Below are 17,946 nucleotides of genomic sequence, written 5' to 3'. Positions count from 1 at the left end.
TAGGTACAAAGGTACTCGTGGACAAAATCTTAGGTACAAAATAGAAAAATAAAGAAACAAAGTTAAAAGTTAACCATTTCTGTCTTTCTTTGTATTTAGTAGAAAAATAATGTTAAAAGTAATACATTACAGTCCTTCATAGTATAAGAACTGAGGATACCAAGCAAACCATTGCAGAAGGTCTTGGTAAAAAGATCAAAGAGATTAAAGATTGGAAAGATAGACTAAAGAAAGCTGGAAGCTGAAGAAATCAGGAAAGGGGTTGTCCCCCTAAGGGGAAAGAACACACGGAGTCAAAGTCAAAAAAGAAGTTGCTGAGAAGGCTCAGCAGGCCTGGCAGCATCTGTGAAAAGAAATCAGAGTTAATGGTTTGGGTCCAGTGAGGGTCACCAGAGCTGAAACATTATCTCTGATTTCTCTTCACAGATGCTGTCAGACCTGCTGAGCTTTTCCAGCAACTGTTGTTTTTATTTCTGATTTACAGCATCTGCATTTCTTTTGTTTTTTTACAGAGCAGAAGTTATCCAGGGAGACCAAGAATGCTGCCAAAACTCAATAGAAAATCTGAGTGCAATTGGCAGACCTTCAAATGGCTAATTAGAAAACTACATTATAATAGGGTTAGTGAGAGTGTCTAATCCAGCATTTTGCTAAGGAGGAAATCTGGTCTGTACGATTTTTCTTTGTGAAATCTAACTAATGTAGATTAGGAATATACATTCACAAAATAATATCCTTGGAACAATAATCATGATGTCATTGCTGAAATCATAAATCACTCCTTATAAATAAGTTTATAGTTTCACAATATCCAGTACATTGAGGAAACCTTCGTTTATTGGTGTTTGGTAATGAAATAATTTGTTCTATTTATTGTAGAAGAAAATGTTTCAATAATTCATACTGCAGCAGAAATGATTTACTCCTCATGTCTCGGGTTTGCTGGCTCAATTGTGTTCCTAAAATTTCAAAGCAGGTTTATCTGGAAACTTGAGCATAACTATATATTCTACTGAAGTTGGCAGTATACTTTTAAGATTGTTCCTCTCAGAAATGCAAAATAAAAACCCAATCTTGTCTGAATGGCTATGATATTTCACTAAAAGATGCAATGCTGAGATTAATGCTTAGATTTCTTTTGACAGATACTATGTTGACAATTCCACTGATGTGCTGTTTGAAAGATGGTTCTACTGTGAGGACCTGGGCACCCAGCTTGCTCCCATCATAAAGGAGTATGTATTCTTTGATAATTTTGCAACAGTTTGAAGAGCATTCAGTTGTCATTTACAGCATGATTTTTGTTGTGCGTTTTGTGAACCAAAGTTCAGGTATCATAATGCTGAATGTGCACAAGAACATGAACACAATAACAAATGTTTTCTTGCCCCCGCCCCCCCTTCTTCTGTAGGACACTTCACATGTAACTTTATTCACTCACCCCCTTTCTGACGGCATTGACTTCTCAGTGGAGTGCATTTCCACTAACACAAATAGGAAAACCACATAAGGTAGCCACAAGGACTTTAAAATAATTTAAGATGGAGAGAGGGGGAGGGATGAGGTGATTAAAGTTTCCAGAACAAGGTAAATTTAGATGGCGGTGTGGTGGCTCAGTGGCTAGCACTGCTGCCTCACAGTGCCAGAGACTGGGGGCTTGATTCCAGCCTTGCTTCAGGAGGCTGTCTGTGTGGAGTTGTACATTCTCCCTGTGTCTGCATAGGTTTTCTCTGATGGGCTAAATGGCCTGTTTGCACTTCGTAGAGATTCTATGTGCTATCTAGTGCTTCATACAGTTTATCAGCTTAGACATTGAGGGCAAATATCATAAGGTTCTGCTTCTGAATGGAGTTGTTGGGAATTCTGCAGCAAGTCACTCCTCTCCTGTCACATGGTCTGTCCAAAATCTGCAAGGTGTGATATAGAATAATCTCGGCATGTTTGAAGGGGTCCTGCTCAGTAACACTCAAGAAAAGACAGTGGTGAACAGGAGAGGATCGTGGCTTTGAGAGCTGCTCTTGCTTCTGAATGGAACAGCAAGGCAAAGGACTGCTTAAGGACAGTCAACCTGCTATGTTCATGGGTAATCGCATCTCACTAACTTGATTGAGTGTTTTTTTTTTGAAGAGGTGACCAAGAATATTGATGAAGGCAGAGTGGCAGATGTTGTCTATGTGGACTTCAAAGCGTTTGACAAGATTTCCCATGGTCGACTGGGGGAGATAGCCAGTTTGGATACAGAATTGGCTTAAAGGTAGGAGACAGTGGGTGGTGGTAGAGTGTTGTTTTTCTGACTGGAGACCTGTGACCAGCGTTGTACCAGGGTTGGTGCTCAGTCTACTGATTTTTGTCATTTATATAAATGATTTGGATGTGAATATAGGAGGAATGGTTAGTAAATTTGCTGAAGACTCCAAAACAGGTGGTGTAGTGGACAGTAACGAAGATTATCTCAGAGTACATGGGACCTTGAGCAAAAAGGTCAAGGGCTGAGGTGTGGCAGATGAGGTTTAATTTAGATAAACGTGAGGTGTTGCATTTTAGTAAGGCAAAACAGAGCAGGACTTGTACAATTAGTTGTAGGGTCCTAGGAGGTGTTGCCAAACAAAGAGACCTCTGGGTGCAGGTGCATAGTTCCTTGAAAATGGAGTTGTAGGTAGTCAGGGTGTTGGAGAAGGTGTTTGGCACCCTTGCCTTCATTGGTCAGAACATTGAGTATAGGAGCTGGGACATCATGGTGTGGCTGTGCAGGACATTGGTGAGGTGAGGCCACTTTTAGAATACCATGTAAAATTCTGATCTCCCTTCAATAGGAAGGATGTTGTTACAACTTGAGAGGGTACAGAAAAGATTTACAAGGATGTAGCTGGGACTAGAATGTTTCAGTTACATGGGGAGGCTAAATAGGCTGGGGATTTTTTTTCCCCTGGAGCATCTGATGCCGATGGGTGACTGTGTAGAGGTTTATAAAATTGAGGGGTATGGGTCGGGTAAATAACTAAGGTCTTTTTCCTCGGGTGGTGAGTCCAAAACTTGAAGGCTTAAGTTTAAGGTGAGGGGAAAGATTTAAAAAGAATCTGAGAGTAATTTTATCACACAGAGGGCAGTGCATGTATGGAATGAGCTGCCAGAGGACGTGGTGGAGGCTGGTACAATTACAATATTTGAAAGGCATCCAGATGGGTATATGAATAGGAAGGGTTCAGAAGGCAATAGGCCAATGCTGGCAAATGGGACTGGGTCAGATTAGGATATTTGGTGAGTGCCAATGAGTTGGTCCAAGGGGTCTGTTTCTGTGCTGAAAAACTCCAAGTTCAACGTGCACACAGCAAAGATTCCTGCTTGGTCAACACTATATCTGCCACTTTCTTCATTCATTCTTTCACCATCAACATAAGATCCAATGCAGAAATCTACCAAGGAATTATTGAGAGCACCTTACAAACTGTCAATCTCTATCATCTAGAAAGGCAAGAGCAGATAGTGGTGAATGGAAGCACAAAGTGGCACATCATCCTAAAATTTGGAAAATATCACTGTTCCCTGGGCATCACTGAATTTATACCCTGAAATTGCCTACCCACTTGTTCGACACAGGCATCATCAATGTTTCAAAAAGGTGACTCAAGCCCACGTTCAAAGGGAAAATAGGAATGGGCAATGAATTCGGACCTTTTTGGCATCATACAAAATCTATGAATCAACTTGCAGAAATCTTTTTAGCAAGCCACAAAACTCTTACACTTGTACAATAATTTTAGCATTAGTGCAAGGCTATTTTAGATTGGCACCAGTACGAAGGAGACTAAATCATGTGTTCTGGCCCAAACCCACTCCAGAGCAGAGTGTTAGATTTCATATATGTAGAAAATGGCTACTTTGTTCTCTTGTTGAGTTTTGTAGTAACACTGGATTTGGGTTGCAGTTACAGTCTACTGGGACTGTCAGTGTGAAGGACAACAGCTTCACACTGACACTACAGCTATAGCATTAACACACCCAAAATGCACAAATATCACATAACAGCCTGGGAGTTCAGAGTAATGTTTCTCAAGCAGGATTTCACTATCCCAATAGCTGTTGTAATAATTCTGACTCATGAGAAATGCTTTCACAATTTTTTTGTTTCTGTCAAATACTGGGGAATTGATAAGATCATACATCCATAATATAATTTGCTTAAATTTGGTCCTGTGACTACATCTGAACCGCAAGTTCAAATCAATTGCAGAACAGTTGTGTAACTGTTTTCCGGTAATCAAAAATGCAATTCTAGTTAATAAAAACCTTTCAAAAATAAGGATGTCTTTCAATTTGCAAGTTAGATGGTGCTGAAGTGTACCATTAACAGCAAAATAAATACACAACGTCCTTTTTAAATAGCTTTGTGCTTCAGGGTGAAACTCTTGTATTGGGTTAATTCTTGTGTTTCTTTGGCTACGATTTTAGTGGGGGCTGGGGTTTCATTTTGGGGTCCAGTGAGTTCTCTTGCCCTATTTTACCAAAGTCACCTCATTAGTTACTTAACACACTCCTATGGCATCACTCACTGATTTCTGCTCCATTTACCACATGCCATTCTTGGAATGGTTCACTACTAGGCAGATATCTGTTGAAACACCATCATTTCTTTAGACCGAACCAGCTCATTCTGTCGCTTACTCATCTATTTTTGTATAATAATACATTATTATGCAAAAGTACATTCATTTCCATCATCCTAATCATTAACATATATTGTAAACATTTGTGGCCCCAGCAATGATCCCTGTAGCACTTCACTATTTACAGGTTGCCATCCTGGAAATGCTTCTGTTATCCCAAATCATTATCTCCTATTAGTTTGCCAATTCTCAAGCCATGTTAGTATACAACCTTATCAACCTGAGGTGTGATAACCCTCTGATTAGACAGAGACGTTTGGTAGTTAGTTTATTGAGAGAGCAGCTATACGGTCCTCTGGGAAGTGACAATGCCATGGATTTAAGAGGCTATTTTGTCCTGTTTCTTTTCAAGAGAAGTTCTAAAGCAGAGGTACCGAGCAATCTATGTGAAGATAGACAACCTCTGAACACTTAAATTGTTTTTAAAAAGTTGGAACAAGAGAAGCAGGGTGTCGTCAAGCTCCCACCCACAAAACCAGGGTTTTTAGTTTAGCTTTCAGCAGTTGTTGCTGGTATCTTGAAGAAGTGAAAGCTATTTCTTTTCTCTTTCACAGTTATAGCCATAAGCATGGGGTTTGCTGCCTGTTACAGGAGTTGCATGTGAGACTATCTGCTTCCTGAATTTGCCTTTTGCCCAGGGTATGCTTATGGCCTGTTACTATGTTGGAACAGTTAGTTAGTAATACTTCATCTATTATTCTGTAAAGTTTTCCAGTAGTGTTGAGTTATTCCAATTCCTTCTTTCATTTCTTAGAATTTAAATACAGTGGATGAAAAAAGTATGTTTTGCATTTAATCCAATTGTTTGACCAATCAAATTGCATCTGGAACACAACACTTTACATTTACCTTTAAACTAAGAAAATGTTAGGGTATAGACTATCTTTTGAATACTTTGAAGGGGTTTGGCCTAATCCATAACAGAGACATAGCTTTATTTTAACCCCTGCAGCATAGGCTTTTACCTTTATTACCTAACCTTCAGTAACCTTTGGTACTTTACCAAATGTTTTTTTGAAATCCAAATAAATTACATCTCATGGTATCCTTCATCTGCCCTGCTTGTTACCAACTCAAAAAACCATAAAATTTGCCCAGCATAATTTCTTTTTCATATTAACTCTGCATGATTATATTATGTGTTTCTAAATGCTTTGCTATTACATTCTTTACGATAGACTGTTCCATTTCCCAATGACATGTTAAACTAATTGGCCTGTAGTTACCTTTTTGCTATATTCGCAGTTTTTCAATCTTTTTTTATTCTTTTCAGGAATCTAAGGATTCTTGGAAAATTACTACCAGTGCATCCATTATCTCTTTAGCTAGTTCCTTTAAAATCCTAAGATGCAACTCAACAAATCCAGGGAAATTATCAACCTTTTAGTTTCTCTTTAATTTTTCTTTAGCGATAGTTACTTTATTTCTTTCCTACTCTCTTTAGCCTCTTAATTTCTTGGTTTTTTTTAGTAATGATATTAACATCCTTTTCAGTGAAGACTGATGCAAAATATTTGTGCAAACCCTCTACCTTTTCCTGGCTGCTCCTTATTATTTGCCCAGCTTTGCTCTCTGAGGAACCTGTGTTCAGTGTTGCCTCTCTTTTCCTTTTTCCAATAATAGCCTCTATTTAAGTTTTATCTCCACTGCAATTGTTAAGATAGCTCCATGTGGAGTTGCTTCTTTACCTTTAGAATTTTAAATAATGTTGAAGAACAGTTTTCACTGGGGAAAGCCCATCTGGTGCAACAGTAGTTTTGTCAGTGTTAGTGTACCACATGGTCCTCCTTTGCCCTCATCTTTTTTCATTTAGTAGAATAATGTTGAATGTTTCTGGCCACTTTTCATCAAACAGAGTATGTACTGCTGAAATCAGTTGAATTATTTCCTTTATCTTACAGATTTTTCAACTCTGAAGAATATAGAACTGGGAAACCAAATCCAGGTACAGAATAATTGAAGTCTGTGCTATTGATAACATTTGACTTTAATAAGTGTGGTTTTTATCTGAACTCTTTTTCATGCAAGTTAACAGCTAGCATAAGATTTGTGCTTGGAGAACACAACAGACTCCCTAGGCTTTGCACATAACAGCATCACTAGAGTGCTTGTGTGTCAAGATTTGGAATAAACCTCTGTTACAATGTTATAGTTAAGCGATATTTAACTGTTGCTTGGCTGACAAAGATGATCAATATTAACTGTGATTTTTGTATTGTGCTTTATTCACAGACAAATTACAGAAAGAAATTCCACTTTGTCTAAATACGATTAGCACAGTTATGAAGCCATTTTCACTTCAAGATTGGCTCTGTCAGCACAGTAAGGATATTAAAGAAAACCGAGTTGTTGATATGTTTGGTGATCAATTTGAGACCAAGGTGAAAGAAAGACTCTAATTCCGTTAAAACGTTTATTGAGCTTGGTTGTAATAATTCACATTTTCATCACGTGCCTCTTAATTATGAAGTGTCTGTTTGTGTGGTTCTGACAGACGGTGGTTTATGGAACTGGAGAGAGTGAGGAAAAGCAGAGTGCAGACACTTGGATATGGCAGCTGGTGAGAAGCTTTAATATTCATCCCATAATATCTTGCTGACATTATTAAGCATGAATCAAATCTAGCTTTCAGTTCTTCCATATGCTTTCAAAGTGAAGTTCAGTTTTGCCTCATAGTTCACAGGCAGAGCTACTGCAGCCTAAAGATGTATCTTTGTCTAGGTGCCAATGGTGTAAACAGTTTGCAAATGGCTGGCATCATATAGTCCACACTGAGGGAAATCACTGTCACATAAGGCCATGACTTTCTAAAGCTACAGCTAAGGTGTTCGTCAGCTGTACAGGCAGAACACAAGCATAGAGAAAAAACATATCAAAAAGCACAAAAACATGGAAAATAGGAACAGCAATAGGTCATTCAGCCTTTTTGAGACTGCCATTCAATATTTGGATCATCATCTTGTTCAGTACCCTGTTCTTACTTTCACTCCATACCCTACGATCCCTTTAGCCCAGAGAGCTATATGTATCTCCTTCTTGAAAATATTAAATATTTCTGCCTCAAATCATAGAATCCCTGCAGAGTGGAAGCAGGCCATTTGGCCCATTGAATCTACACCAACCCTCCAAAGTGCAGACCACCCAGCCCCACCTCCCCCCACCTTATCGCTGCATTTCTCCTGGCTAATCCACCAAGTCTACACATCCCTGGATACTGTGGGCAACTTATCATGGCCAATCCAATTAACCTGCATATCTTTGGACTGTGGGAGAAAACCTACACAAACATTGGGAGAATCCACAAATGCCACTGACAGCCACCTGAGGCTGGAATCAAACTCCTATCCCAGCAGCTGTGAGGCAGCATGCTAACCACTAAGCCACCTCTTGCAGAATTCCAAAAGTCACCACTCTCTGAGCAAATATGTTCTCATCTATGTCCTAAATGGCCAACCTGTAACCTTAGACTGTGACCCTTCGTTCTAGACCCTGCAGTTATCGGGAACATCATTCCTGCAATTGTCCTGTCAGGACAATATAGGATTCTATGAAAATCACCCCGCCCTCAATTATTCTAAACTCCAGTAAATATAGCCCTATCCAATCCAACCTCTCTTCATACATCAGTCCTGCCCCAGCAGCAATCAACCCTGTAACCTTCATTGCGCACCCTTCAGAGCCAAAAAATCCTTCCTCTGAGAAGCAAACCAAAGCTGCACACAACACTCAGGTTTGGTCTCACCAATGTCCTGTTCAATTGCTGCTTCCATTCACACACGCTCTCGCCATGAAAGCTAACATACCATTTTCCTGCATGTTTACTTACGGAAGAATGGGAAATGAGATATGCCAGCCTCCGGTGTGTTTCTGCCCAATACTTTGAACGCAATTTTCATCTGGTAGTGTTTTGTGTACTACGTTGCACATTTCGTGTCAAATCTTCAGTAGGAGCTTTAGATGTTTACATGAATACCTGGCGCAACCTGCCAAGTTTCTTCCCTGGGGCTTTTATTCAAAAAGTCCTCAAGGCAAAAAAGAAATCCCAGGCACTTTGGCATGGTTTTTTTCCTTCCACACTTCCAGTCAATTTTTCACACCACATTATTAATTTTTCAATCATTCTGAATTGTTCATTCATTATTTTGAGAGCAGTTTTTTCTTAAATTACTCATTGCACATGTCTAATTTAAAACATCCCAAATAAACTAATCCAGTTTTTTCTACAAAGTCATCTGAAAGGCAATTAGATCTTGTGATCAGTTGTTAATGTCTGGAGCGTCCTTAGCCAGGCAAGCCAGCAAATTGAATAGAGATGCTCTCCTTCTGTTTTGCCTCTCACTGGACTTTACACTAACGATCTACAATATGTGGCTCAGTGTTGTGATGAATTCATTTTATTCTGCTGTATTGATTTATGCTGCAGGAGCCAGCATTCAGTGAACATTGTACCTTCAGCGATACACACCTTTTTTAAAAAATGCTACATTTGACTTCCAAAGTATTAGTTACATTTCAGTTCTGCCCAGCAACAGTGCCAGGATCTATTGTATGGCTTTCCGTAGGTGACTCAGGACAGTTTGTGACTCACTGAAGAAGAGTTCAAAGTTGACAGGCAGTGAGACAAAAAGATGGTGTGGTGGGTGATGGAAAAGAAGATTCCGTGTTAGATGTCATTATCAGGCTTGAAACATTACCTCTGTTTCTCTCTCTCTGCAGATGAGTTTCTCCATTTGTTTCTGGTTTTATTTCAAATTTCCAGCATCCATAGTACTTTGGCTATATCCATTTTAGGCAAGACTGCTAAAGCAGTTGAACTACAATGGCTCTGTGAAATGCTGAGTCAGGAAGACCTAAAGGAATTCAGTACATGTGTTGCGAGACCTTTAGGGGAGTCCCAGAAGCTCTGAAACGCTAGCCTGCACTCAATATTTAGTCAACTGAACTTCATGGGCTCAGTGTAATTGTGTTCATAGAAGTTATAAAGCAGTTGAAACCTCTGTAGTGAGGGCCCAGAGAAGTTCTATGAGCTTTGAAGTGCTGAAAAGAAACCAATCCATAATTAGTTCAGTACAGCAGAAAGCGGGAGTTGAAATCTCACAAGTAGTATTTGTTTTGTGCAACTGAGCAAAACTAGAGGTCAAGAAAATCCAGAGATCGTACCAGCCTAGTGGAGCTCACTGCTTATGAAAAACTGGAGTTGTGCTGCGAGGAAATGTTGGAGTGCAGTTTCCAATTGTCCAGGGGCATATAATCCCATGAAAGAAAGATGGAACACCAGAACATAAACAGCCAATCAGATAGTCCATGGATATAATGGCTATTGAAGGAATATCAAGGCCAGGTCATTGATAGTGGAGCATCTCAGTCTCTTGTGAAGTTTTGATGACAATTGCACAACCTGCCTATCTTCTTTCCTACCTATCTGCCCAACCCATCCCACTGACCAATCCCCACCCCTCCGCCATTTATTTCTGAGCTCCCTTCCCTCCCCACTGCTGCCACATTTCTGAAGAAGGATCCTGACCCGAAACATCAACTTTCCTGCTCCTCTGATGCTGCCTGGCCTGCTCTTTTTCATGAGCTCCACACGATTATCTCTGACTCCAGCATCTGCAGTTCTTAGTATCTCTCGCCAACCCACAGTGTTGTTTATCTCAGAAGGTGTAGGGGTGGGAGTAGTTGAATTGCTAAGAAATCCATGAAATCTGTTCACCATATTCACTGTTATATTCTGTGGTGTGTTTAACTACATTTACTTCATGTTAAGTTTGTGACTTTAGAATATTAAGTCACACCCAAATAGTCTAAATCTGATCCAATGCATATCACACCATTTGTTCTGTAGCAACAGTAGGGATGGAGATTTTAATTAACTACTGTGTTCACGTTGTGGGTGGTGAGGAATGCAAAGAAGTCAGTAAAGGTATCCCTATCACTGAACAAAATGCATGGACAAGAGAGGCTAAGACAAATGTTGTGATTGAGGGTGTAGCTATGATGTTAGGAAGGGGAATTTATTTGGAGTTCATGTTTAAAGGAACACAGGAGGACAGTAGGAAAGAGATAATGGGAACTGCAGATGCTGGAGAATCCGAGATAACAAAGTGTGAAGCTGGATGAACACAGCAGGCCAAGCAGCATCTCAGGAGCACAAAAGCTGACGTTTCGGGCCTAGACCCTTCTTCGGAGGAGGGGATGGGGAGAGGGAACTGGAATAAATAGGGAGAGAGGGGGAGGCGGACCGAAGATGGAGAGAAAAGAAGATAGATGGAGAGGACAGTATAGGTGGGGAGGGGATAGGTCAGTCCAGGGAAGACGGACAGGTCAAGGAGGTGGGATGAGGTTAGTAGGTAGATGGGGGTGCGGCTTGGGGTGGGAGGAAGGGATGGGTGAGAGGAAGAACAGGTTAGGGAGGCAGAGACAGGTTGGGCTGGTTTTGGGATGCAGTGGGGGAAGGGGACGAGCTGGGCTGGTTGTGTTAGGAAAGTTGGGATGAGATGGAGACTGAGATTCTTGAAGACTCATTCAATGCAGAGGTGAAAGGGTCTGAGGTTTGTGAGTAGTGAACAATAAAGATTTTAAAGAAGTGTAGGTGAAACAATGAGAGCTTGAAGGAGGTGAAGATGCAACCAAGTCGGGACAAAAAAAAAGTGACATGGCGATAGTTGTCACTTTGCCAATTCATGGTGCTAGGGAATGTAAATAAATGGGAAAAAAAAATTGTGATATTAGGATATATTTACTTGAGCCACGGTATGTGCCTTTGAATCCTGCTGGCATACTGCAACATTCGCTAAAATATGATTACCATGGACTGTAAGTCTCAATTTGACCACCTGAGGGCACTCTTGCTATTTTGCAGTCACATGAACTTTCAAGTAGCTTGTGTTTTAAGCAACTCCTCTACTTGACTGAGATGGAATGTTTCCATGTCTTTCCCGAACGCTGGAACATATTTTGTACACAGTTGACTTATTTTGTTTCAATGGAGACTGAATTCAGAGACCAGAATCTGTCACGTTCACAACTGCTCATAGGCCTTGACAGTATATGCCATCTCGGTATTTTGAAGGTATATAAGGCAGATCACAACCAAACATAATCATGATTTCTATGTAAAGACGGCTTTTCCATGTATTCCCTTTTTCAGGAGGGTAAATCTGTGGTGGTGATTGATGGTCAAACTACGAACCTGACTGCTGGAGATAGCCTGCTCATCCCATTAAAGACGGAGTAAGTATTTATGTGAAGACATTGAGACTCTAACATTATTAGATTCACAGTACCACATACTGGAGGTAACAGACCCCTCAGTTTAACCATGCTATTGGTTCCTTTATTCCTGCACCTCCTGCTACAAAAACAATCGATCATGGAAGCAGAAAGTGAAATTAATGAGGCGTTTATAGTGGTGGTGGTGGTGGCACCTTATGAAATTACATTCTGGATATTAAGACACAAGCTCACCTATAATCAGTTGAAACTCTTAAGGAGCCAGTTATTAACCATTTGAGGGGCCTCATCTGCCTGTGCTGCAATTATTTCAGCTCCAGGTGGATGAGATTGGTTCACCCATCAGCTAAGCTAAATCTATGTGAAGAGCTGGTGAGGGTGTTCTTCAATATGCTCACACAATGGAGGGACAGAACTTTGGAAAGGGCATGTTTAGTGATACTCGGTCAGATGTGTCCTAATTTTCTAAAACCCTCATCCCCTTCTTTTCTTGACCCCAAACCCCGGAATCACTCTCCATCCCTGTCAAAAACAAGTTACTTTTCCTGTGGGTTATCCTCCATTCTGCGAGTGTGATTTGGGAAACATGGAGCTGCTGGCCACAAATTGGCAAGCAGCTCTTGGCAACCAAAATCTGCATGTTCCGGGTCCCGATTCCTCAAGCCCACACAACCAATCAGCTGCCTGATTGTGACAAGATCTGACAGGCTCCCCCATCTTGAAAGGCCTTAGCTTTTTCTTGTCCAAACTCTCCTGATTTCGAACTTAGTTCAGAATATAGGAAGATTCCAATCAGTGCTCCCACAGACAGAAATGAGAATTTTCTGGCTTTTAACTGAAAGTTAAGACAGATATGAGAGACCTCAGAAGAACCCTTTTTTTTTAACATTTAAGCTATCTGTTTTACTTATTCATTAGGATGTGGGTATCTCTAGCTAGGCAAATATTTATTGACATTCACTATGGATCTGGATTCATATTGTAAGACTGACCTGGTTGGGATGGCAAATTTCTCCTTCCCTAAGAGGTGTTGATGAGCAATGTACATTCTTACACCAAGATCTAGATCTGTATTCCAGCATTTCATCAAATACAGATTTCCTCTATCTGTCATAGGAGCTATGTACCCTAATCATTATTCTGGAGATCGGGACAATGAGTCCAGTGACATTACTACCAAACACCAGCTCCTCTTACTCCGCGTTTATATGGATCCCAATCAAACCATTTCCATAACCACCACCACCTCAGTTTTTTCTTCCCCTCCTTTCCACATGAGCCTGCAGTCATCAGTCCCTCTCTTATTATCTTTCCCATGGGACACTGAATATGAGTAAGTAGTTGGGGCCTGCTGGAGCCAATTCTATTCTTGTCTAAATATCCCACTTTGCTGCTGGGTCAGTGAATAATGATCAGAAGTGAAAACCCTGCCCAGTTATTTTTCTCACCCACTATCTCGCCCAAGATTCTATTTTAGTCATGACAAGAATGCATTTTGACTGCGATAGCTGTATAAAACTTTAAGTAAGCCACATTTGGAATATTGCATACAGTTCTAGTTGCTACATTACCAGAAGGATGTGGAGGCTTTGAAGAGAGTACAGAAATGGTTTACCAGGGTGTTGCGTGGTTTGGAGGGTAGTAGCTTGAGCCCCTAAAGCTGAGGGGTAACCTGATAGAGGTTTCCAAAATTGAGAGGCATGGATAGAATGAATAGTTGGAGTCTTTTTCCCCCAATGCAGAGAGGGTGTTAAGTGCCTGGAATGCACTGCCAGAGGAGATGATAGAAACAGATACAATGGCAAAGTTTGTGAGGCATTTTGACAGACACATGAATAGGCAGAGAATAGAGGGATACAGACTGTGTAGAAGCCAAATCTTTTTAGTCTAGAGAGTCATCTTGTGTTGTTGCAGGTTTGGTGGGCCAAAGGACCTGTTGCTATGCTCGTTGTTCTTTGAGATCATTCAACTCCTGCAAATTCCTGCTTTCCATGTCCCAGAAATAAAAAGCAGCCAGCTATATTATCAGCACTGAAGTAAAGAATGCATGTTGATTTCATCCAACCTTTCTATTTTTTTTTGTACAAGGTATATATGGAAAAGAGCTGAAGAAACTGTGGCACTTTGTGTCATACAGGACCAGGCACGGAAGAAATCCTATGTTAAATAACAGTTCTGCAGGCACAACATTTTCTTTACCTGTTTCATTTCATTGCACATGTAATCATTGGAATAATTTTAAGTGAATCCTCTCATTTATTGTGATTGCATTTTTTTAAATTTTGGGAAAGGAGTGAATCGTAGGTTAAAAGGATGAAAATCTTCAGATGTTCTAAATACAGGCACATAGGAGAGGGTTTTGTTTTTTTTAAAAAAAGGCCTTCCATTGGTCATTATATGAGTTGAATCTGAAGAATGAGCTGCTGTATCTCTGAGACATTTGATTTGCACTGGAAACTGATCTGAACTTGATCAACAAAGTCTGGCAATTATTGTTTTTTTAATGTAATAATGCAATAGTTAGTAATTAATCAGTGTGGTTTGCATTATGTATCAACAATGCAAGGAAATTCAACAGATTGTGGAGCATAACTTCAATAAAAATATTATTTGTACAATGCCTGATCCTCCTTGCAAGCAGTAATTCAAACCCAAGTGTAGGATTGACCTGAAGCAAGTTTGGAATGCAGAGGAGATATAAAGTACACATACCTATAATTTTTATATTAGTTTTTACAATGCATTTATTTCTATTGTATTAATATTTAAGTAGTAAAGCATAATGGAATTTGGGAAACAGTAAGAAATTAGGTGGCACAAAGCTGAGGCAGTTCAGTATCACTGCTACTGGGAAACTATAATTACAGTATGCTGTTTAAAGAGACAATTTCCATTTTAAATGTGGGCATAAGAATTTAGAATGCACCAAGGTTTTCATGGAAATGCAATACCAAACATAATGGCAATAATGTTCTATATATAATGGTCACAGATGTATGCTTTCTAGTATGGAAAGAAAATACTTAGCAGCTTTCATACCTGTAGACTGCCCCAAAGTACTTCAGTTATTTGAATTATAGTCACTGCTGATAGGTAAGCAAATGTGGTAGCCAATTTGTGCACAACAATGTCCCAAAACAGCATTGCAATAACAACTAATCAATTTTATCTTTTTGGTATCATATGATACATTTTTCCAATTAACTGCTCCTTTCCCTTAAAATAATCTATTGACTTTTAGTCCTTTTGATTCTTTACTTTATTTTAATAGCTATTCAATGTTGTATTTCTTTCTGACCTTGGTTAAGGGAGTCAGCTAAACAAACTTAAACACAACTTTTATTTGCCACCAAAATGATTTCATTGAGTCAGCCCATTGACAGTCAGCTTGCTCAATGTTTTTCATAAATATTCATTCTCTCTCTCTCTCTCTCTCTCTCTCTCTCTCTCTCTCTCTCTCTCTCTCACACAGCAAATGCAAGTTCACAGATATTAACTAATTTGTCTTACAATTTCACTCAGGCTTTCTATTTAAAAGTGCATTGTCCAGACCAGAATTAATACAAATTTATAATTGCTTTGAGAAAGAAATAATACATTCGCTTCTGCTGAATAAACAAACTGCTCCATTCTGTGATTTTTATGGTGGTTTACAGTGAGAAACATTATCCCAAAATTCAGTATCAAATGAACTCTACAGCAAACATTTCTGAAGAATTGTCAATTGTCTGAATTCAGAATTTGGTATGTAGAATACTCCCTTTACCCAAGTGATGGCACAGTTCTTCTAGTTCCCCATCACTCGCACCCTTCCTCTTTCTGTCATCAGTTGCTTTGCTGTTCTTGATTTTGCATTCCCTGTCTGATTTATGTTTTAAAAACAAAGATCAGAACCTTAACCCCACTTTAGCAGATATAAAAATAAATGTCTGTTTTATTAATATTTAAGTAGCAAAGTATAATGGAATTTTGGAAACAGTAGGAAATTGTGTGGCAATTCCCAATATTTATTCGAAGACAATATTCAATTCACTTGGCCATATGTGACATTGGGAAGCCTGAAGCCAATATTTTTGGAAGCACCTACAATCTCTGCTTAACAATTGAATAGATGCCATTTCCCCAGCAACTGAACTGGTACGTTGCAAAAGGAAGCTATCAAATAATAATATCTACATTTTGGATTCATGATGATCTCCTGCCTTAACCCCATAACGCTGAACATTAATGACAAGAGACAGAGGATAGTGATCCAAGGCTGTTTGTGTGACTGGAGGCTTATGTCCAGTAGCCCACCACAGGCATTGGCAGTGGGTCCCTTATTGTTTGTGATAGAGAAATAATGTAGCTGAAAACGTGGGGTGAGAGTGGCAAGTTTGTGAATAACATGCAGATTGCTTGGGCAGAAGAAGATCTTAACTTCCAGGAGGATATGAACAGATTGGTCAGGTGTGCTGATCAATGACAGATTGAATTTAATCCTGATAAGTGTGAGCTGATGGATTTTGGAAGACATAACAGGTCAAGGGAGTACTCAATGAATGGCAGGAAACCAGGAATCTCAGAGGAACAGAAGGATCTTGGGTTATTTGTCCACAGATTCCTGAAGGCGGAGTTAAGGCATACAAGACACTTACTTTTATCAGTGGAGGCACAGGTTATAAAGAGCAGACTTAGGCCGTTCAGCCCATTAAGTCTGCTTCACCATTTGATCACAGCTGATATGTTTCTCAACTCCATTTTCCTGCATCCTCCCCATAATCCTTGATCTCCTTAGTAATCAAAAACCCATCTATCTCTGTCTTAAATACTCTCAATGACTTCCACAGATTAAAAGCCCTTTAGCTGAACAAATTCCTCATAATCTCAATTCTAAATAGTTGTCCCTTCGCCCTGAGGCTGTGCCCCTAGGTCCTAGTCTGTCTTACTAGTGGAAACATGCATGCTGCACTTGATTGTGCTCTCATCATTCCTTACCTAATCTACCACTGTAATGTTCTCTTGTCTTCTCCCTCTTCCCTCCTCTCTCTGTTAAGCTTCCCCCACTAAATGTTTCAGTATTATTCCCTTTAACTACACCCTGTGATGGAGAGCTCCACATTCTCCAAATAAGGAAGATTCATTACAATTCCATATGGACCTCTTGGTCAATATCTTGGACTGATGGTCTCTAGTTACGCTGCTCCCCCAAAAATGAAACATTGCCTATACCCTCTCTGTTAAAACCTTTTGTCATTTTAAAGACCTTTAATAGGCTTTCTTTTCTGACGGGAGAATATAAACCCATGTTGTCAATCCTTTCCTGATCTGTAAACCCATAAATATCAAGTATCATCATTATTAATGTTTGCTGCAACCTCTCAAGTTCCCTTGATAACCTTTTTTAGTAGCATGATTGCCAGAACTGTATAGGGTACTCTAAGTGTGGTCTAACCAAGGCTTGACACCAGTTGTGGATAATATCCTTACTATTCCCTATGGCATTTCTATGCCTCTAGACATATAATATGGGACTCATTAATATACACCTATATTTCAGAACAGTGAAGTTCCATTGGGACAAAATCTCCAGACATATTCAATTTCAGGTAAAACAAAGAACAGCCCAGGAGCAAATTGGCAATTGAAAAGGGTCTGATCAGGTTGCAGTCAGTATTTTTTTTGCTGAATGGATTTCCATTTTAACCAGATTTTCAGTTGTGATATTCTAAACACAAATTGAAAGTAAGAGAGATGCTGTGACACACACATGAAGTCCAGAAATTGATGTAATGAACAGACTGGGTTTTGTGTTTAGTGAATCCAGGAGTGTTACCTTTCCTGGATACCAAGGCTAGGAAGGAAAATCTGGGAGATTTGAGGAGTTGCAACTTTGTGCCTGCGGGTGATTTAAAGGATGAGAACCAAAATAAGCTCAAGGTAGAAAGGAGAAAAGATTCTATTCTGGATGTGGTTCACAGCAACAAGTACAGAACTCAGCTCTGCAGCATATGTTTCAAACTGATACTGAGGCAGGTTCTTTGCAACCTTGGTGTGCCATATTATTCTA

At 39.7% G+C, this 17,946-nt stretch overlaps 1 protein-coding gene across 2 annotated transcripts in view; it reads left to right on the top strand.

The window, feature by feature from the left end:
• Positions 1-14,517, top strand: part of haao (3-hydroxyanthranilate 3,4-dioxygenase) — a 31,846-nt gene extending 17,329 nt beyond the window's left edge. For both annotated transcript variants that reach the window (XM_048535962.2, XM_048535963.2), the window contains 6 exons: positions 1,146-1,235; positions 6,566-6,609; positions 6,897-7,045; positions 7,159-7,224; positions 11,815-11,897; positions 13,986-14,517. In XM_048535962.2, the coding sequence (XP_048391919.1) occupies positions 1,146-1,235; positions 6,566-6,609; positions 6,897-7,045; positions 7,159-7,224; positions 11,815-11,897; positions 13,986-14,067 (514 nt within the window). In that variant the 3' untranslated portion in view covers positions 14,068-14,517. The remainder of the gene's footprint in view (positions 1-1,145; positions 1,236-6,565; positions 6,610-6,896; positions 7,046-7,158; positions 7,225-11,814; positions 11,898-13,985) is intronic.
• The last annotated feature ends 3,429 nt before the right edge of the window (positions 14,518-17,946 follow it).

The sequence above is a fragment of the Stegostoma tigrinum genome, chromosome 9 (genome assembly GCF_030684315.1).
Source record: "Stegostoma tigrinum isolate sSteTig4 chromosome 9, sSteTig4.hap1, whole genome shotgun sequence".
Classification (NCBI taxonomy): Eukaryota; Metazoa; Chordata; class Chondrichthyes; order Orectolobiformes; family Stegostomatidae; genus Stegostoma; species Stegostoma tigrinum.
This window is presented reverse-complemented; position numbering and strand designations above follow the sequence as displayed.